Source organism: Oncorhynchus keta, chromosome 2, assembly GCF_023373465.1.
Source record: "Oncorhynchus keta strain PuntledgeMale-10-30-2019 chromosome 2, Oket_V2, whole genome shotgun sequence".
Classification (NCBI taxonomy): Eukaryota; Metazoa; Chordata; class Actinopteri; order Salmoniformes; family Salmonidae; genus Oncorhynchus; species Oncorhynchus keta.
In genome coordinates this window covers 51006023-51028187 of record NC_068422.1, presented here as the reverse complement: position 1 = coordinate 51028187, position 22165 = coordinate 51006023, and the positions used below count along the sequence as shown (strand labels likewise).

Genomic DNA, 22165 nt, shown 5'->3' with positions numbered 1-22165 from the left:
GAGTGTTTACGCTTCTCTGCTGTAGAGCTGCAGCCGGAGCTGTTGGTGCTGCAGAGGGAGAGGACTGTCTGAAGGAGAAGGGAGGGAGCACTGAACGGAACTGAGTGGAGGAGAGAAGAGACACAGGGAAAAACATTTAGTTCTAAACACACCACTAAGTACAAAATTAATACGTATGAAACGCTCTCAAACTCTAGCTTCTCTCTCTTACCCCTATGTCTTGCATAGGTTCTTCTCTTCCTTGGTGACCTCAGAGAGGAAGAGTTTAGAGTTGAGATGGCCTACTCTGCTAGGAAGTAGTCCACTGCTCAGACACACCTGACACCTGACAGGACACACACAATTCCCTAGGTTACAGTAGCCCCTCAGCACTTCCCTCAGAGCATTGGTTTGGACATTCTTCCATCCAACCTTTGCCTTGAGGACAGCATTGAAGCTTTCTGAGCAGTTGTTAGCAATTCCGTCTGACTGGATGACCAAGCTGTTTAGCACATATTGTGTGCTCTTGTCCATGGCGTCGGACAGCGACTGATGGAAATAAACCTCGAGATCAGGGCTCCAGTGTGCATTTGTGTGAATTTAAGTATGCCCCCTCTCATTCTCTCTCTCACTCTCCATCTCCCTCCCAGAGGACCTGAGCCCTGGAACCATGCCTCAGGACTACCTGGCCTGATGACAACAACCTCTCCCTCAATGTGAGCAAGACAAATCGGCTGATCGTGGGACTATGGGAAAAGGAGGGCTGAACAGGCCCCCATTATTGTCTATGCTCATACCATCATGGGAACCAAATCATCTCCAGCTTCATCCCCTCTCGTCTCCCCTGTAACTCTTTTCGCCAGGTCGTTGCTTTGTAAAATAAGGGTAAATAACTTTGCATTGGAAATAAATATGATATCTGGTATTGAACATGTATTTTTTAGGTGCGAAAATAACTGCAACATTCAGAACCTTTCACCCTCCAAAATAAACACACATTATGATCAATTGTAATGTGATCAAAAACTTGAGGAAAAGTTGTTCATGTTCTTGCGAAAGGGTCTCGGGTAATGATTAACAATTGTTCAGCCAACCACATCTCTGTATTTGGAACCGCCTACCCAAGAATGGCACTTTGATTGGATTGAGTTAACGTCACTCAATTAGTGGCGCATGTCCCGTAACCCCGGGTGACCAATTGAATGATCTAAGTGATGTAAACTCCCTGCAAACGGGGCACCGGGACATACAAAACGAACTTGACCAGTTCCTCCGTTCCTTTCTACAGCCCAAACCAATGAGGAAAAGTTTTCATAGGTGGGAGCAAACATTGAGTGGGGATAACAATCGTGGGGCGACAGTTTACTTTAGCTTCTAAACAATATCAACAATTCAAAATACAGTTACTGTTGTTCTGTCAACCAACAGTAAGCCGAGGGATTCTCCCTTATCTTCCTGGAGAAAGTAATTTGTTTCGCCCTTGGAGGTATTCCCAGCTTTCTGAAGCAGTAGGGGATGGACGAAGTGCGGCCTACCAGCGGACCAGCAGCCACCGCCCTGGCGTCACTCTTCCCCCCGGGTCTGCAGGCAATCTACGGGGAATGCAGGCGCCTCTACCCCGACCAGGCCAACCCCTTACAAGTTACAGCCATTGTAAAATACTGGTGAGTAGATAACGTCTTCTTCTGGATACATAACTTAGCTGGTTCACAAATTTAACTTCGCTAGATAACAACCTTCCAAGGTAACAGGATACGGCGAGAAAGTTAACCTCGTTAAGTTAGCTAGTAGCCTAAAACTCAACGATTTACGATTGAGTTGAGTGGCAACTTGGTACTGAATCAAATATAAGACATTGAGTTAAGTAACATCAAAGACAAACAAAAACATACAATTATTATGACAACGCAAGAGAAAGTAACAAATCAAATTGTATTGGTCACATGCGCCAAATACAACAGGTGTAGCGTAGACCTGACTGAAATGCTTGCTTACAAGCCCTTAACCAACACAACACAATGTAATTTTTAAAAAAATACGTGTTAAGTAAAAAATGTATAATTAAAAAATAAAATAACAAATAATTAAAAGAGTAGCAGTAAAATAACATTAGCGAGGCTATATATACGGGGTACCGGTACAATGTGCGGGGACACCGGTTATGCGTTTTAATAAACACAGCAAAAAAAGAGAATTAGTAAAAATCCAATTAACTTCACAGATCTATATTGTAAATGGTTTAAACACTGTTTCCCATGCTTATTCAATGAACCATAAACAATTAATGAACATGCACCTGTGGAACAATGTCTGCAATTAAGGTCACAGTTATGAAAACTGAGGACACTAAAAGAGGCCTTTCTACTGACTCTAAAAATAAACACCAAAAGAAAGATGCCCAATGTCCCTGCTCATCTGAGTGGACGTGCCTTAGGCATGCTGCAAGGAGGCATGAGGACTGAAGATGTGACCAGGGCAGTAAATTGCTATGTCCGTACTGTGAGACACCTAAGACAGCGCTACAGGGAGACAGGTCAGACAGCTGAACATCCTCATAGTGGCAGACCACGTGTAGCAACACCTGCACAGGATCGGTACATCCGAACATCACACCTGCGGGACAGGTACAGGTACAGGATGGTAACAACTGCCTGAGTTACACAAGGAACACACAATCCCTCCATCAGTGCTCAGACTGTCCGCTATAGGCTGAGACAGGCTGGACTGAGGGCTTGTATGCCTGTTGTAAGGCAGGTCCTCACCGGACATCACCGGCAACAACGTCTCCTATGGGCACAAACCCACCGCCGCTGGACCCAGACAGGGCAGGCAAAAAGTGTTCTTCACCGACAAGTCACAGTTTTGTCTCACCAGGGGTAATGGTTGGATTTGCGTTTATTGTCGAAGGAATGAGCGTTACACCGAGGCCTGTACTCTGGAGCTGGATCGAGGTGGAGGGTCTGCCATGGTCTGGGGTGATTTGTCACAACATCATCGGACTGAGCTTGTTGTCATTGCAGGCAATGTCAACACTGTGCATTACAAGAAAGACATCCTCCCTTATGTGGTACCCTTCCTGCAGGGCCATCCTGACATGACCCCCCCCCCCCCAGCATGACAATGCTACAAGCCATACTGCTCGTTCTGTGTGTGATTTCCTGCAAGACAGGAATTTCAGTGTTCTGCCATGGCCAGCGACAAGCACGGATCTCAATCCCATTGAGCACGTCTGGGACCTGTTGGATCGGAGGGTGAGGGCTTGGGCCCCCGAAATGTCAGGGAACTGGCAGGTGCTTTGGTGGAAGAGTGGGGTAACATCTCACAGCAAGAATTGTCAAGTCCATGAGAAGGAGATGCACTGCACTACTTAATGCAGCTGGTGGCCACACCATATACTGACTGTTACTTTTCACCCCCCCCAGGGGGGATATATTATTATACCATTTCTGTTAGTCACATGTCTGTGGAACTTGTTCAGTTTGTCTCAGTTGAATCTTATGTTCATACAAATATCTACACAGGTTAAGTTTAAATAAACGCATTTGACAGTAATGTGACGTTTCTTTTTTTGCTGAGTTTATGTACATGTAGGTGGAGTTAGTGACTGCACACATAATAGACCAAGAGTAGCAGCAGTGTAAAAGAGGGGAGAAATGCTAATAGTTTGTATAGCCATTTGATTAGCTGTAAAGGCGTTTTATGGCTTGGGGGTAGAAGCTGTGATGTCTTTTGGACCTAGACTTGGCGTTCCGGTACCACTTGCCGTAGCAGAGAAAAGGCCTTTTTTTGACAATTTTTAGGGTTCTCTGAGAACGCTTGGTATAGAGGTCCAGGATGGCAGAAAGCTTGGCCACGGTGATGTACTGGGCCGTACGCACTAGCCTCTGTAGTGCCTTGTGGTCGAAAGCTGAGCAGTTGCCACACCAGGCAGTGGCTCAACCATGCTCTCGATGGTGCAGTTGTAGAACCTTTTGATGATATGAGGACCCATGCCATAAATCTTCAGTCTCCTGAGGGGGTCTAGGGTCTCTGGGATAATGGTGTTGATGTGAGTCATGACCAGCTTTTCAAAGCACTTCATGGCTACAGACGTGAGTGCTACGGGGCGGCAGTCATTTAGACAGGTTCCCTATGTGTTGTTGGGCACAGAGACCATGGTGGTCTGCTTGAAACATGTTGGTATTACAGACTCAGTCAGGGAGAGGTTGAAAATGTCAGTGAAGACTCTTGCCAGTTGGTCAGCGCATGCTCGGAGTACACGTCCTGGTAATCCATCTAGCCCTGCGTCCTTGTGAGTGTTGACCTGTTTAACTTCTCTGGGATATGTGGGACAGTAGCGTCCCACCTCGCCAACAATTGCAGGGCTCCAAATTCAAAACAACAAATCTCAGAATTAAAATTCCTCAAACATACAAGTATTATACACCATTTTAAAGATAAACTTCTTGTTAATCCAGCCACAGTGTCTGATTTTCAAAAAGGCTTTATGGCGAAAGCACACCTTTCGATTATGTTAGGTCAGCGCCTAGCCACAGAAAACCAGAGACATTTTCCAAAGAAGGAGAGGTGTCACAAAAGACAGAAATAGCGTTAAAATTAATCACTAACCTTTGATCTTCACAGGATGGCACTCCCAGGACTCCATGTTAGACAATAAATGTGTGTTTTGTTCGATAAAGTTAATCTTTATGTCCAAAAACCTCATTTGAAATAGGTGCATTATTTTCAGAAATGCATTGTCTCAAACTAGAGGTCGACCGATTATGATTTTATCAACGCAGATAACGATTATTGGAGGACCAAAAAAGGCCGACACCGATTAATCGGCAGATAAAATCGAATCAGGAACACATCAACAACAGCCACGCTCGAAGCAGCGTTACCCATGCAGAGCAAGGGGAACAACTACTCCAAGTCTTAGAGCGAGTGACGTTTGAAACGCTATTAGCACTCACCCGCTAACTAGCTAGCCATTTCACATCGGATACACCAGCCTAATCTTGGGAGTTGATAGGCTTGAAGTCAAACATAAGAGCTGCTGGCAAAACGCACGAAAGTGCTGTTTGAATGAATGCTTACGAGCCTGCTAGTGCCTACCATCGCTCAGTCAGACTGCTCTATGAAATCATAGACTTAATTATAACATATTAACACATAGAAATACGAGCCTTAGGTCATTAATATGGTCGAATCCGGAAACTATCATTTCGAAAACAAAATTATTGTTCTTTTAGTGAAATATGGAACCGTTCCGTATTTTTATCTAACGGATGGCATCCATAAGTCTAAATATTGCTGTTACATTGCACAACCTTCAATGTTATGTCATAATTACGTAAAATTCTGGCAAATTAGTTTGCAATGAGCCAGGCGGCCCAAACTGTTGCATATACCCTGACTCTGCGTGCAATGAACGCAAGAGAAGTGACACAATTTCACCTGGTTAGTATTGTTAACGTTGGTTTGTGGTGGTAAATAGACAGCTACAAAGAATATAGATGTAAACTCTCTTTGTAAATAGTGTGGTCTACAACCTATCATGAGATACTCTACCTCAGGCGAGCAAGACTTTGAGACTTGAATAAATTGTGTACCAGCTGTTGTTTACAAATATACATAATCCCCACCCCTTTTATTATTTTTTAGGAGTGTGTCAGCTTAATATTGTGGTTAGATTGATGGAAGCAACAATGTAATTGTCTGCATCGTTGCCAAGTCCCCCTTTTTTTGGGGGGGGGGGGTAATATATATATATATATATCCATATCCATACATCACCCCTGTTGAATTTCTTTGCCCATGGGAGAAATATATTTGTGGAATCACCTTACACCCATCAGTCCAGTATTGTTGCCATTATTACAAAAATGTATATATACAACTAAAATCTCCCTAATCTAAAATTGTTGAATGAGTTTCCTGTAAACAATAGATATTATATTTGTTCTCTTTTAGCCAGGGAAATACTTATCTTTTCTTATTATCTGCAAAGCCATTACAATTATAACTGGCTATACTTATTTTACCATAATGAGACAACTTTCAATTCTATTTATGAAAATATATGTTTGTAAACATACCATTAGAAACTAATATGATTGAGTGTCTATATAGCTGTAACATGAAATTTGCATTACTGCTAAGTGAACCTCTAATTGGTCCCCACTGTCCCACCCGTTAAAAGCCCTCCTTATCCCGGGATGGGTTGTCGGAAGCAATGCCCGGCAGACCCCCTCCCCTTCCCGGATCCCATAGCCCCGAAGAGACTGGGATCCATCCTTCAAAAAGAGCACACAGTGCCACTCACAGAACAGAAGTAGATCAACCGCCAAATTCATTTCCATTGCCATCTCCTCGATTTGTGTTCTAAATAGCCATCAAGAAACAGGATTTTAAAAATATCTATATATTTTTATCTTCCATAATTAGCTATTCATATTTGTAGTAATGTAGGCAATTTATGCAAAGGATTTTACCTCTCACCAGTCTTGCCATTACCAAAATGACATTATTGCGAATCATCCTATATTGTCCCTAACATCTTTTACTCCCTCGCAACAGCTATCTTACTAGAGGAGGTTGTTCTACCCTGCCGATACAGCTTAAAGCTCGCCAGCTGTATGTTATTCATGTTGTCGTTCGTCCATGATTCGGTGGCACATGAGATATTACCGTTTTCAACCTCTTGGATTTAGGGGGCGCTATTTTAATTTTTGGATGAAAAACGTTCCCGTTTTAAACAAGATATTTTGTCACGAAAAGATGCTCGACTATGCATATAATTGACAGCTTTGGAAAGAATACACTGACGTTTCCAAAACTGCAAAGATATTGTCTGTGAGTGCCACAGAACTGATGTTACAGGCGAAACCCAGATAATAATCCAACCAGTAAGTGCCGCATTTTTTTGAAACCACCTCATGCCATGGCTGTGAATGAGCTTACATTTTCCACGTATTTCCCAAGGTGTCTACAGCATTGTGACATCTTTTTAGGCATTTCCATTGAAGAATGGCTGTAAGGGACCATATATAGCATGTGGTCACATGGTGTCTCCCGCAGAAAACCTTGCATAAAATACTGAGGTAGCCATTTTTCCAATCGCTTCTTATGAGAAACCAATTGCCTCGACAGCTATATTATCGAATATATATGTTAAAAACACCTTGAGGATGGATCCTAAACAATGTTTGTCGTGTTTCTGTCGATATTATGGAGCAAATGAAGTTCTTCAAAGGTAAATGATTTAATTTTGTTTTCTTATTTTCGTGAAAATGTTGCCTGCTGCCAGCAGAGCCTAGCATAGCATTATGCCATGATAAACTTACACAAATGCTTGTCTAGCGTTGGCTGTAACGCATATTTTGAAAATCTGAGATGAGTGTTGTTAATAAAAGGCTAAGCTTGTGTTTGAATATATTTCAGTTCATTTGCGATTTTCATGAATAGGAACAGTTTCTAGGGGTATATGTCTGTTGCGTTATGCTAATGCATTTGATGCTATGATTACGCTCCTGGATACGGGTTTGCTCGTCGCAAGAGGTTAATGTCCCGTTGGTAGGATATATACGTGATCGTAGTTATAGTCTATTTTAATATCCAATGATTGTACATTGGCTAATAGGACTGATGGTAAAGGCAGATTACCCACACGCCGTCGGATCCTTACAATGCACCCCGACCTACGTCCCCGACATTTCCGACGTCTTCTCCTGCAAATGATGGGGATGAGGGCCTTGTCGGCTGTCTGAAGTAAATCCTTCACGTCTGACCCGTTAAAGAAAAAATTCTACATCCAGTATGAGGTGAGTAATCGCTGTCCTGATATCTAGAAGATCTTTGCGGTCATAAGAGACGGCGGGAGAAACATTATGTACAAAATAAGTTACAAATAACGCAAAAAAACCAAACACAATAGCTCAATTGGTTAGGGGACCGTAAAACGGCAGCCATATTCTCTGGGATTACACTTAACAATTACACTTATTCAGGAAATAATTTGTGATAATATCAGACTGAAGAAAAGCTTTTATTTAGTCATTTTACAGACTCAATTAAAAACAGTATCAAAAACACAAACGTAGGGAGTTCATTTTAAATGTTGCTTTAGTGGATATAACATTTACCAACCAATACAATGACATTAGTTATACAGTTCAGAGTACTGTAAGAAGTTTATAACATTGTGTTTAATATCAATAGTGACCCATTTTATGTACTCCTCTAAAAAAAATATTCCTTTCATAATGCATCCTTATTTACAAAGTGATTATTAGATATTCTCACAGCGCACATTTGTAAATCCCAAACTCTAAAAGTAATTGGAAAGGGAGATTCAAATGATTTGTGACATTGTGGTTGCAATAAAGAATGTAAACAAGATGCTTTATTTTTATTTACGGTAGTGATGGACAGCGGGAGGCTTTTTGAAAACAGGTTTTCTCAAGTGTAATGCAGCAGGTGTAGCCCATCATGCGAACAATGTTTCCTATTAGCAGGACAATACTCTTCATAGCCCGGCTACTGTAGGTGTGAAAATATACATTTTTTTAAATGTAACCTTTTATTTAACCAGGTGGGCCAGTTGAGAACAAGTTCTAATTTACAACTGCGACCTGGCCAAGATTAATCAAAGCAGTGTGACAAAAATAACACATGGGATAAACAAACGTACAGTCATTAACACAGTATAAAAATCAGTATACAGTGTGTGCAAATGAAGCAAGGAGGAAAGGCAATAAATAGGCCATAGTGGTGAAGTAATTACAATTTAGCAATTAACACTGGAGTGATAGATGTGCAAGTAGAAATATTGGTGTGCAAAAGAGCAGAAAAACAAATATGGGATTAGGTAGGCAGTTGGTTTGATGGGCTATTTACAGATGGGCTGTGTACAGCTACAGCGATCGGTAAGCTGCTCTGACAGCTGAAGCTTAGTTAGTGAGGGAGATATAAGTCTCCATCTTCAGTGATTTTTGCAATTCGTTCCAGTCATTGGCAGCAAAGAACTGGAAGGAAAGGCGGCCAAAGGGGGTGTTGGCTTTGGGGATGACCAGTGAAATATACCTGCTGGAGCGCATGCTACGGGTGGGTGTTGCTATGGTGACCAGTGAGCTGTGGTAAGGCGGAGCTTTACAGAGCAAATACCTATAAATGATCTGAAGCCAGTGGGTTTGGTGGCAAATATGTAGCGAGGACCAGCCAACGAGAGCATACAGGTCGCAGTGGTGGGTAGTATATGCGGCTTTGGTGACAAAACGGATGGCACTGTGATAGACTGCATCCAATTTGCTGAGTAGAGTGTTGGAGGCTATTTTGTAAATGACATCGCCAAAGTCCAGGATCGGTAGGCTAGTCAGTTTTACGAGGGTATGTATGGCAGCACGCTTTGTTGCGAAATAGGAAGCCGATTCTAGACTTAATTTTGGATTGGAGATGCTTAATATGAGTCTGGAAGAAGAGTTTAGTCTAGCCTAGGTATTCTTAGTTGTCCACATTCTAAATCAGAAACGTCCAGAGTAGTGATGCTAGTTAGGTGGGCAGCGATCGGTTAAAGAGCATGCGTTTCGCTTTACTAGCATTTCAGAGCAGTTGGAGGCCTAGGAAGGAGTTGTATGGCATTGAACCTCGTTTGGAGGTTTAACATGGTGTCCAAAGAAGGGCCAGATGTATACAGAATGGTGTCGTCTTTGTAGAGGTGGATCAAATAATCACCCGCAGCAAGAGCGGCGACATTGATATATACTGAGAAAATAGTCGGCCTGAGAATTGAACCCCGTAGCACCCCCATAGAAACTGCCAGAGGTCCAGACAACATGCCCTACGATTTGACACACTGAACTCTATCAGAGAAGTAGTTGGTGAACCAGGTGAGCCCATCATTTGAGAAACCAAGGCTGTTGAGTTTGCCGATAAGAATGCGGTGATTGACAGAGTTGAAAGCCTTGGCCAGGATCATGAAGACGGCTGCGCAGTCCTGTCTTATCGATGGCGGTTATGATATTGTTTAGGATGGCTGAGGTGCACCCGTGACATGGAGTTTGCGGAGATGCTTGGGACTTGGCTTGCTTGATCTTCTTTTTTCTGTAGCAATGGGCTTTGCTGAGCGCATCTTCATCCATTAGTGAGTCGATCGCTTTGATAGTCTTGCTAGAAATGTAATACAATGTAAAAACGTGCAGCCTACAGTAAATACCAGCAGTCAATTTATTTAAGCATTATTAGCCCTACTTTACGGTATTGTCCCTGTTCATTTTCCCAGGCTTGCACGTTCGGTGTAATACAGGCATCTGATGATAGTGTTTGAATAGCACTGTCCCTGACCCAAATCCCCAAGTCTACCAGTATTTTTGAAATGTCTCCAGTAGAAGATGCTTTCCCATGCCTTTTTGCAAACTCCAGGTGTGCTATCATGTGTTTTTTTTTTTCTTTCTCAGGAGTGGCTTCCGTCTGGCCACTCTCCCATAAAGCACAGATTGGTGAAGTGCTGTAGAGACCTTCTGGCTGGCTCTCCCATATCAGCCAAGGAACTCTAGTTCTGACAAGGGTTATTGGTCACGTCCCTGACCAATGTCCTTCTTGCCCGGTTGCTCAGTTTGGTTGGACGTCCAGCTCCAGGCAGAGTCTGGGTAGTTCTATATTTTATTCCTTTTACCAATGATGGAGGCCACTGCTCTTAAACATTCAATAATCTTGTTTTATACCCTTCCCCAGGTATATATGCTTCTTCACAATTCTATCTCAGAGATCTACAGACTTCCTTGAACTTCATGGTATAGTTTCTGTTTTGATACACACTGTCAACTGTGGAACTTTTTTATATAGACCTGTGTTTTTCTAAACAATCGAATTGGTCACAGGTGGACTCAATTTGGAGTGGCATAGCAAAGTGGTGTGAATAAATAGTAGATTTATGAATTTGAACATTTTTCTAAGAACATGTTTTGATGTCATTATGGGGTATTGTGTGTAGATGGGTGAGATGTAAAACGAATATTGAATACATTTTGAATTCGGGCTATAACACAACAAAATGTGTATTTGAAGCAAATTGTGTGTGAATAGGCGCCCCTCTCTTGCGGCTTTTGCCCTTACACATCACGTGCCTAGCCCGGCACACTGCGGCGCAGGTTAATCGAACTTCCTCAAGGATTGATAGTCTGTGAGACCAACATGATGGGTATAGCTAAGCATATTATTTTAAAGCTGAAGCCTACAGAGTTTGTAAACAAAACCGTCTACAAACATGTGTAAAACACCTTATTTTGGGTTATGATTTTAAAAATCTACCAGCTACTCCAGTTTGTTTAACCAGCCAAAATATTTTGGGGCCGATAGAATTACACCAACGGATGCGCATGCTTTGTAATGTTTCTAAAACAAATGTATTACTACTAAGAAGATAATGTGGTATATTGTTTCATTTCATTTTTTTGTGACCTGAGTCTTTTAACCAAAAATATCACAGATGAGACAAATACACCTGTCCCTTTTATGGGCGGGACGTTACTTTGGTAGAGCGACTGGAATCATGTTTGTGCCTGTGAGATGTCTTGTCTTCCCCAGCAGTTAACTCAAACAGAAAAACAACCTAACTTGTTAACAAAACAATGTAAATAGCCAAGAAACACTCGGACAAACTGACTTCAGTAGACGTTTGTTTCAAGTAAATTAGACCAACTTTTATGCCTGTGCGCAGCGCTTCTAAAAATGAATCTTTCACTCTGCTCGTTACATGTGCACAGCCCCCATAGTCTATTTAGGATTCGTAGTTCTTTGACTTTGTGCGATTTAATTTACCAGCTATGCAACAAGGGTATAAATACTTTGAAAACAGGTATTGCTGCATTTATTTAACTAAATGTGGTCATACTTTTTATTCACATGTTGCTCGCATTGTGACCTGACCACCCACCAACGTGGCTGGTGAAATAGACATCTTTACCCACCAATTCCAAAATCTACCCGCATTTGGCAGGTGTTGCAATTTTAACAGTAGTGTGTATCTACAGGTTGGGAGGTCCTGATCCATTGGACTACATCAGTATGTACCGTAACATGGGCTGTGCAGCACAAGACGTACAGGAACACTGGCACTATATCAGCTTCGGACTCAGTGACCTGTATGGAGACAACAGAGTACATGAGTAAGTAGTACCTCAGGTTAGAGCTCTGGTGGATCAAGTTGCCCAGGTTACTAACACACTGACACATGGTGTGTGCAGCTGTTCACTTTCACTCCTTTGTGTCATTCTGCAGAATCAGCATTGAGATGCTTCCACACTTGTTTTTCTTGTTCCTCTGAAGGTTGTTTCACATCAACAGTTTTCACCCCCTTGTTTTGTATTGTTCTTGAGTAGACTTGCGAGCTCTGCTCCCCCACAATTCCCAGCAATCTCCCCTTCAAACGGCTGCCATTAATGCATGTTTGCCATAATTTTGCAGTGTTACTGAATGGGTGGATTGGGTAACGAAAAGTAACTAAAGGAAAGGATAATCTGGGTTTATGGTGTTGACTTGCTGTCAAATTAGGAGGGCCCAGTGTTTGGCTAATTTAACACACACACACACACACACAAACCTGATGAGAGAGACTGCTTGAATTAAGTGTGGGAATTCTGTATGTGTATTGTCAGGTTTACAGGCCAGGAAGGCCCCAGTGGCTTTGGCTTTGAGCTGACGTTCAGGCTGAAGAGAGAGGTGGGAGAAACAGCCCCTCCTACTTGGCCAGCTGAACTCATGCAGGGCCTGGCCCGCTATGTCTTCCAATCAGGTAATGACCCAGGCGCTGTGTGTCTAGTGTGGCGGGGATATGGTAGGCAGAGTAAGGTGAGGAGAAAGGGACTTGTTTGTCTAACAATTACAAGGCAGTCACACAGGCATTATGCATTCCCAGCCGCTTTGTTACTTCACCGCACTCTGCATGGACATTTTGGAGCATGTCAGTATTTAACCTCATGTAACCCTACGTCAGTGATGTTTTTGCTAAGGAGAACACTTAGTGGAACTCAGCCCAATCATCCCCAGCTTCCCATTGGCTCCTTCAACCCTTTGCTTCTCTGCTGCAACTTCCTCATGTAGACTGTAAAATAATGTGTTCTCATTCAGCTTGCCTGTTAGAATAAGGGCTAAATGGAAGTAAATGTGGACTAGAAGAGTATGTTATGTAATGTATGACACCTGTGTTTTTAAAGACCTAGCCAGCTCTGTGTGGTTCTTCTGGGCTCTGGGGACACTAAATAAGTCTCATTTCCCTTATTCTGATGGGAGAAGTGTGTTAAAAGTTGTCTTAGCTGAGGAACTTTCTAATCTTAACAGTATCCTTTACAGCTGTGAAAACGTTTCTCCCTTTCTCACAGACGTTTCCTGGTGTGTGTGCGCCACTTTGCTAAGTCCTTTAAATCATCTAGCCGTGTTTAAAGATTACATTGAGGAGGAGAGTGTGGGAGTGTTTAAAAGCCGGTCAGAGAAACGGGGAGGGGGAGCCCATTCTCTCTAGTTTATTCTACCGCCATCTGCTAGGGCCGTAATGATACTGTGAACCCGAATTAATACATTAAAAAATATATAAATTAAAACACAAGGCCTATAGGTTATCCCTATGCTGCATTGTATGCCTCGAGTAAATCGGAGTTGGAAAAAAAAAACTAACGAGAGCCTATAACTAGCTAGCTACTAGCTAGTTAAATTTCTCTGATTATAAAGCCAACAAAATTGTTATAAAAACAACATATTAGTGACCTAAAAGGTTAGCGGTGTTAGCCCAGTCTCTAGCTTATCCAGGGTCAGTGATATAGTGACGGTACATGGTTGCTCTTTCTATGGGAACAACTGCAATAATTTTGCAAGCAACATTGCTAAAATGAATTAAATAAAATGAACTTCATAAAATGTTACCTGTAATGCTTATTTCGTGTAGCCTAATTGTTATTTCCTTATTTTCATACTGTACCTAAATTAAAAGGGTTTGATTTCAATGAAACATTTTTATGTCCATGCCTAAAAGGCATGTACAAAATCTGGCATGGTTTGCCTCATACGTTCTGTACTGGTATCATTTTAAATTGAGAACATATAGCTCAACATGTAAACAATGAGTTTAGCTATTCTCCTTCAGATTACCGATGCCCATAAGACCAGTAATGCCATTATACTGTAGGCCTATGGCTGCATTGGCTATGCATGCCATATGATAAGCTGAAAAATTGATTCACATAGCTGATATATTGAGAGAGCGTGATAAGCGTTACAATCAAATAAAACCGATTTGCTGTGATATTTCAATTGTAAGATCTTCAATCACAACACTAGTGTAATACTGTGAAACACTATCATTCCACTTTTAGTGACAGATATATTATGGACATTTTCTGAAATTACAACGTAAAATAAATATCTGCGTTTTGTAACATCCAATCAGTCTTGCCTGTGGGGAGCCAGCAGACCTTTCAGACCGTTTTTTGCAATACAACACTCTTCAGACCTCGAAGGGAAGCATAACAACAGTCCTTTTCCTCCCCCCTCTCTTTTCCAGTATAGCTGGACTAGGTCCCTGTTGCCTCCCAAGCAGATGGATTCCTCTGGATCGCTTAATCGCTGTCTACCCCATATGGCCTCTTTCGCTTCAATTTCTCTCTCCATTCTCAATTTCTCTCACATACACACACTTCCTGTCTCCTTCGCCTTGACTTTCTCATTTGCTGTTAGACTAGTGCTGAGAAAATGTATGTGTCTCTTCTCTGTCCTGTAGAAAACACGTTTTGCAGTGGAGACCACATATCATGGCACAGTCCCCTGGACAACAGTGAGTCTCGTATCCAACACATGCTGCTCACTGAAGACCCCCAGATGACTCCGGTCCACACCCCCTTCGGCCTGGTCAACTTCCTGCAGGTGAGCTAATCTCACCGGCCGGACTCCGGCCTACCTTCTCAACTCCTTCCTTTTGAGTCTATAATAGCATTATGTCTGTCCCCTCATCTGTACGTGTTCTGTAACAGTCTTTCTTACTCCACTTTTTTTGTGTGTGTAACTCCCTCTCCTCTCTATATAGATTGTGGGTGTGTGTACAGAAGAGTTGCAGGCGGCTCAGCAGTGGAACGGCCAAGGAATGCTGGAGCTGCTCCGAGGGGTCCATGTGTGAGTTTGAGGTCCATGTTTGAAATATGAGATGTACTACATGAACAAAAGTATGTGGACACATGCTTGTCTAACATCTCATGCCAAAATCATGGGCATTAACATGGTGTTGGTCCCCCCTTTGCTGCTATAACAGCCTCCACTCTTCTGGGAAGGCTTTCCACTAGATGTTAGAACATTGCTGTGGGGAGTTGCTTCCATTCAGCCACAAAGTTAGGGAGGTTGGGCACTGATGTTGGGCGATTTAGACCTGGCTCGCAGTCGGTGTTCCAATTCACCCCAAAGGTGTTCGATGGGGTTTAGGTACGGGCTTTGTGCAGGCCAGTCAAGTAGCCACAACCATGAAAAACAGCCCCAGACCATTATTCCTCCTCCACCAAACTTTTGGTGGAGGAACTTTTGGCACATACCTTTGGCACTATGCATTTGGGCAGGTAGCGTTCTCCTGGCAACCGCTAAACCCAGATTCGTCCGTCGGACTGCCCAGATGGTGAAGTGTTATTCATCACTCCAAAGAAGGTGTTTCCACTACTTCAGAGTCCAATGGTGGCAAGCTTTACACCACTCCAGCCGATGCTTGGTATTGCGCATGGCAATCTTAGGCTGGTGTGCGGCTGCTTGACAATGGAAGCCAATTTCATGAAGCTTCCGAAAAACAGTTATTGTGCAGTCCCATTCTGAGTTTGTATGGCCAACCACTTCGCGGCTGAACCGTTGTTGCTCCGACACATTTCTACTTCACAATAACAGCACTTAGAGACGATCGGGGGTACCTCTAGCAGGGCAGATATTTGACGAACTGACTTGTTGGAAAGGTGGCATCCTATGACGGTGCCACGTTGAAAGTCACTGAGTTCTTCAGTAAGGCCATTCTATTGCCAATGTTTGTCTATGGAGATTGCATGGCTGTGTGCTCAATTGTATACCCTGTCAGCAACTGTTGTGGCTGAAATAGCCAAATCCACTAAAGGGGTATCCACAATTTTGTGTGTACACACACACAGTTGAAGTCAGAAGTTTACATGCATCTCAGCCAAATACATTTAAACTCCTCGTAAAAATTCTCTCTTAGGTCAGTTAGGATCACCACTTTATTTTACGAATGTGAAATGTCAGAATGATTTATATCAGCTTTTATTTCTTCCCATTCCCAGTGGGTAAGAAGTTTACATACACTCAATTAGTATTTGGTTGCATTGCCTTTAAATTGTTTAACTTTGGCCAAATGTTTTGGGTAGCCTTCCACAAGTTTCCCACTAAGTTAGGTGAATTTTGGCCCATTCCTCCTGACAGAGCTGGTGTAACAGAGTCAGGTTTGTATAGGCCTCCTTGCTCGCACACGCTTTTTCAGGTCTGCCCACACATTTTCTATAGGATTGAGGTCAGGGCTTTGTGATGGCCACTCTAATATCTTGACTTTGTTGTCCTTAAGCCATTTTGCCACAACTTTGGGAGTATGCTTGGGGTCATTGTCCATTTAGAAGACCCATTTGCGACCAAGCTTTAACTTCCTGACTGATGTCTTGAGATGTTGCTTCAATATATCCACATAATTTTACTACCTCTTGATGCCATCTATTTTGTGAAGTGCACCAGACCGTCTGCAGCAAAGCACCCCCACAACATGATGCTGCCACCCCCGTGTTTCATGGTTGGGATGGTGTTCTTTGGGTTGTAAGCTTCTCCCTTTTTCCTCCAAACGTAACGATGGTCATTATGGCCAAACGGTTATATTTTAGTTTCATCAGACCAGAGGACATTTCTGTAAAAAGTACGATCTTTGTCCCCATGTGCAGTCGCCAACCGTAGTCTGGCTTTTTTATGGCAGTTTTGGAGCAGTGGCTTCTTTCTTGCTGAGCGGGCTTTCATGTTATGTCGATACAGGACTAATTTTACTGTGGATATAGATACTTTTTCACCCATTTCCCCCAGCATCTTCACATGGTCCTTTGCTGCTGTTCTGGGATTTATTAGCACTTTTCGCACCATCTCTAAGAGACAGAACGCGTCTCCTTCCTGAGCGGTATGACAGCTGCGTGGTACCATGGTGTTTATACTTGCGTACTATTGTTTGTACAAATGAACGTGGTACCTTCAGGCGTTTGGAAATTGCTCCCAAGGATGAACCAGACTTGTGGAGGTCTACAATTTTATTTCTGAGGTCTTGGCTGATTTCTTTTGATTTTCCCATGATGTCAAGCAAAGAGGCACTGAGTTTGAAGGTAGGCCTTGAAATACATCCACAGGTACACCTCCAATTGACTCAAATGATGTCAATTATCCTATCAGAAGCTTCTAAAGCCATGACATAATTTTCTGGAATTTTCCAAGCTGTTTAAAGGCACAGTCAACTTAGTGTATGTAAACATCTGACCCACTGGAATTGTGATGCAGTGAATTATAAGTGAAATAATCTGTAAACAATTGTTGGAAAAATTACTTGTGTCATGCACAAAGTACATGTCCTAAATGACTTGCTTAACAAGAAATGTGTGGAGTGGTTGAAAAACGAGTTTTAATGGTGCCAACCTAAGTGCATGTAAACTTTCGACTTCAACTGTGTGTATTTATATATATTTTTATTTCATCTTTATTTAACCAGGTAGGCTAGTTGAGAATAATTTCTCATTTACAACTGACCTGGCCAAGATAAAGCAAAGCAGTTTGCGACACAACAACAGAGTTACACATGGAACAAACAAACATAGTCAATAATACAGTAGAAAAAGTATGTATACAGTGTGTGTAAATGAGGTAGGATAACGGAGGTAAGGCAATAAATAGGCCATAGTTGTGAAATAATTACAATATAGAAAATTAAACACTGGAGTGATGGATGTGCAGAAGATGAATGTACAAGTTGAGATACTGGGGTGCAAAGGAGCAAAAATAACTTACTTTAGATACTTAAGTACATTTAAAACCAAATACTTTTAGACATTCACTTATTTTACTGGGTGACTTGTACTTTGTCATTTTCTTAAGGTATCTTTACTTTTACTCAAGTATGAAAAATAGGTACTTTTTTCACCACTGCATTCTACTCGTCTTATTTCACATGAACTTTATCCCAGTGTGACCAAGTCCATGTTAATGATGAACTTTTCCCCTCCGTGCTGTATGTGTTTAGTGCTGGAGGGCCCTGGTTGATAACTGACATGAGGAGAGGAGAGACCATCTTTGACATCGACCCTCATTTACAAGTAAGGCTTTGATTAATTATACTGTTTTCATTCAAACAGCTCCACCTACTGGTTCAGTCCCCACAATGTGTGGGTCTTTGCTGGTGTTAATGTGTGTTGGCTCGTGTTAATGTTTGTGTGTGTACTCATCCTAAGCCGGAGCGTGTGGACCAGGGTATAGAGACAGAGGGCTCCAACCTGAGCGGCGTGAGCGCCAAGTGTGTGTGGGATGACCTCAGCCGACCGCCCGAGGATGAAGAGGACAGCCGCTCAATCTGTATAGGTTCTCAGCCACGAAGACTGTCGGAAAAAGGTGACACACACACACACACACGCATAACCTACTGTGCCTTCAGAAAGTATTCACACCCGTTGACTTTTTCCACATTTTGTTGTTACAGCCTGAATTTAAAATTGAGAGTGTCACATAAACCAAAATGTCACTGGAATTATGTTTAAACATTTTTACAAATGAATTAAAACCTGAAATTTCTTGAGTCAATAAGCATTCAATCCCTTTGTTATTCCAAGCCTAAATAAGTTTACGAGTAACACTTTGCTTAACAAGTTACATGGACTCACTCTGCGTTCAATCGTTTTGAATGCCTACCTCATCTCTGTATCCCACACATACAATTATTTGTAAAGACGGGAGGCTGGAACTCTTCCTCGCAACATAACATCTTGATTTGTCCTTCTCAAATAAACTTATTTTTCTGATTTGCTTTGGATTTTGTGTTATTGAAGAATAAAATCAATTGGTAACACCTAATGTTTGGGGCAAATCCAATACAGCACATTACGGAGTACCACTCTCCATATTTTCAAGCATAGTGTTTGCTGCATCATGTTATGGCTATGCTTGTAATCGTTAAGGCCTGGAGTTTTTCAGGATAAAAAAGAAACTGAATGGAGATAAGCACAGACAAAATCCTAAAGGAAAACATGATTCAGTCTGCTTTCTGACCCTGGGAGATGAGTTCTCCTTTCAGCAGGACAATAACCTGAAACACAAGGGCTTATATACACTGGAGTTGCTTACCAAGACGACATTGAATGTTCGTAAGTGGCTTATAGTTACAGTTTTGAACTTAAATCGTCCTGAAAATCTATGACTTAAATGGCTTTTTAGCAATGATCAACAACCAACTTGACAGAGTGTGAAGAATTTGAAAAATAAGAAATTTCTAATATTTTTCCATACAGATTTTCAAATCTTAGTCTTTCTGGGTCTAAGGAAAAAATATATGTAAAATCAATTTTGAAATCAGGCTGGAACACAACAAAATGTGAAATAAGTCAAGGGGTATGACTACTTTCTGAAGGCACAAGACACTTCTAATGGGCTCTCATAGATCTGACATGCATTGTGTTAAATAGCCACCAAATGTAAGAAAACAGATTGAAGTAGGGCTGTACTACCTGGACGTGTCCAATTTAGAACCACTCCTATTTGTTTTCTGTTGCAAAAAATATATATTTCATAGTGCCTTTTTGAACACTACAAAGATTAGGGTAAGTGGTCCTGAGTGGTTTTGTGTCCTAATGTTATTGTATGTCCCAAAACCAACCCAATGGTTTGTCCCCTGCAGATACAGAGCAGATCAGAGAAGCCCTGAGAAAAGGATTGGAGTTCAACACTAAAGCAGCACTACCCCCTATCAACTCGCAGAGACAAGGACATGACAGGCCTCAGTGAGTACATGCACACACAGTTAAGCTTTCTTTACTCACTTTCCCACTCCAAACTTTTATTCTGAGTCAGCATTGAGACACGCACTCTTATGTTTTTTTTCTTTCCTCTCAAGAAGTGATGTCACACCAACAGCTTTCACTCCCTTATTTTTTGTGTTCTCTAGAGTAGACTCGCCATATACACCCATACCCCTCCCTTTAACCCATCCAGAGACAGAGCCATGAGACCCCACTGAGTACAAAGTAGTACTGGGACATTGAACACATGATAGGTGTATGATATTGTATGTGGTACAATTCTTCCCCTGGTTTCTCCATAGACAATGGGCCATTTGCAGAGCCAGCTGTATCACAGGTAAGAGAAAGATGAGGGGCAAGGTTGTTACAAGCCATAGCAAACTCTTTCACACACTTTATAGGGAGATACAGGCCACCACCAGACTTGATGTTTCACCTGTACCTAAGTTGTCATTTGAATCTTTCTCTAGGAGTCGTAAGGACAGTCTGGAGAGTGAGAGTTCAGCGGCCATCGTTCCTCACGAGCTAGTTCGTACCAGACAACTGGAAAGTGTTCATCTGAAATTCAACCAGGAGTCAGGAACACTGCTGCCCCTCTGTCTCAGGTGCGCACACACACTAGAGTTGGGGAATATTATGGGTCTTCCCACATGCATACATTAAATAAAACAAGACTAGGGTCATCTGACAGAGCCGTTTGTATGTGAAAGGGGGATAGATGGGGAGCTGAGAGAGACGGATGGTAATAAGAAGCAGGTTCTCCAACCCAGCAGACATTTTCCATAAAGTATGTATTCAGTGATGTTTAATGATTGTTGTACTGGTCGTATTCTGTGCTTAGGGGTCGTTTGCTCCATGGTAGACACTTCACCTATAAGAGTATAAATGGAGACACAGCCATCACCTTCGTATCCACCGGAGTAGAGGGGGCCTTTGCTACTGAGGAACACCCGTATGCCGCACATGGACCCTGGCTACAGGTACACACGCCCTGGCTCCTGGTACACACACAAACTGTTTCAAGTACATACTTGCTGCATGTGCTTACTGCATGTTCTTATGTTACCATATCTCCTCAGATATTGCTGACTGAGGAGTTTGTTGAACAGATGCTTGGAGATCTATCGGAGCTCAACACTCGAGAGGAGGTGATTGGAAACACCTTTTACCGTTCTTTACAGGGGTAATATAAAGAATGTGGCTGTGGATCTGAGTTCTCTGGAACCGTCTTCCCGACAGCTAATGGTTCGAAGCTCCTGCGCATGTGGGATTCTCTACTTTACGCAATCTCTGCTCTGCTCAATTGGCTACCCAAAGAACAGGCTACTCTGGTGAATTTCAGTGATGAATGGAGAATGGTGCTCATGTAATAAAGACTCAACTGCACACTTTTGTGGCCCAGGCCCAACTGTACACTTTTGTGGCCCAACTGCACACTTTTGTGGCCCAACTGCACACTTTTGTGGCCCAACTGCACACTTTTGTGGCCCAACTGCACACTTTTGTGGCCCAACTGCACACTTTTGTGGCCCAACTGCACACTTTTGTGGCCCAACTGCACACTTTTGTGGCCCAACTGCACACTTTTGTGGCCCAACTGCACACTTTTGTGGCCCAACTGCACACTTTTGTGGCCCAACTGCACACTTTTGTGGCCCAACTGCACACTTTTGTGGCCCAACTGCACACTTTTGTGGCCCAACTGCACACTTTTGTGGCCCAACTGCACACTTTTGTGGCCCAACTGCACACTTTTGTGGCCCAACTGCACACTTTTGTGGCCTGCAAAAGGTGCACCTGTGTAATTCTATTGCTGTTTAATCCGTTTCTTGATATGCCACCTATCAAGTAGATGGATTGGATTGAAGGAGGAATGTTCACTGACAGAGATGTAAACAAATTTGTGCACAAAATAAGAGAAATAAGCTTTTTTTGAGTATGGATCTTTTATTTCAGCACATGGAACAATACTTTACATTTTTAATTTATTTTGTTTCATTATAGTTTCAACGGTATTGATAGGATTAAAATGAATTTAAGTCTTTTTTTTTGGTAACGATCTACACAAAGTACTGTGTCAAAGTGGATGAAAAATACAACAATTTCTTAAAGATTAATGAAAAAAACAAATATTCACTATATGACAAAGTATG

At 42.2% G+C, this 22165-nt stretch overlaps 1 protein-coding gene across 3 annotated transcripts in view; it reads left to right on the top strand.

Moving 5' to 3' along the window:
• Positions 1-1193: 1193 nt before the first annotated feature.
• The window catches only part of sufu (suppressor of fused homolog (Drosophila)), a 455419-nt gene continuing 434447 nt past the window's right edge, over positions 1194-22165 (top strand). For all 3 annotated transcript variants that reach the window (XR_008078682.1, XR_008078683.1, XM_035800438.2), the window contains exons 1-11: positions 1194-1643; positions 11991-12125; positions 12615-12751; positions 14729-14871; positions 15032-15117; positions 18248-18320; positions 18456-18612; positions 19892-19994; positions 20483-20617; positions 20854-20992; positions 21092-21160. Coding sequence is in view for 1 of the 3 variants with exons in the window: in XM_035800438.2 (XP_035656331.1) it covers positions 1495-1643; positions 11991-12125; positions 12615-12751; positions 14729-14871; positions 15032-15117; positions 18248-18320; positions 18456-18612; positions 19892-19994; positions 20483-20617; positions 20854-20992; positions 21092-21160 (1326 nt within the window). In the remaining 2 variants the exon portion in view is untranslated. The remainder of the gene's footprint in view (positions 1644-11990; positions 12126-12614; positions 12752-14728; positions 14872-15031; positions 15118-18247; positions 18321-18455; positions 18613-19891; positions 19995-20482; positions 20618-20853; positions 20993-21091; positions 21161-22165) is intronic.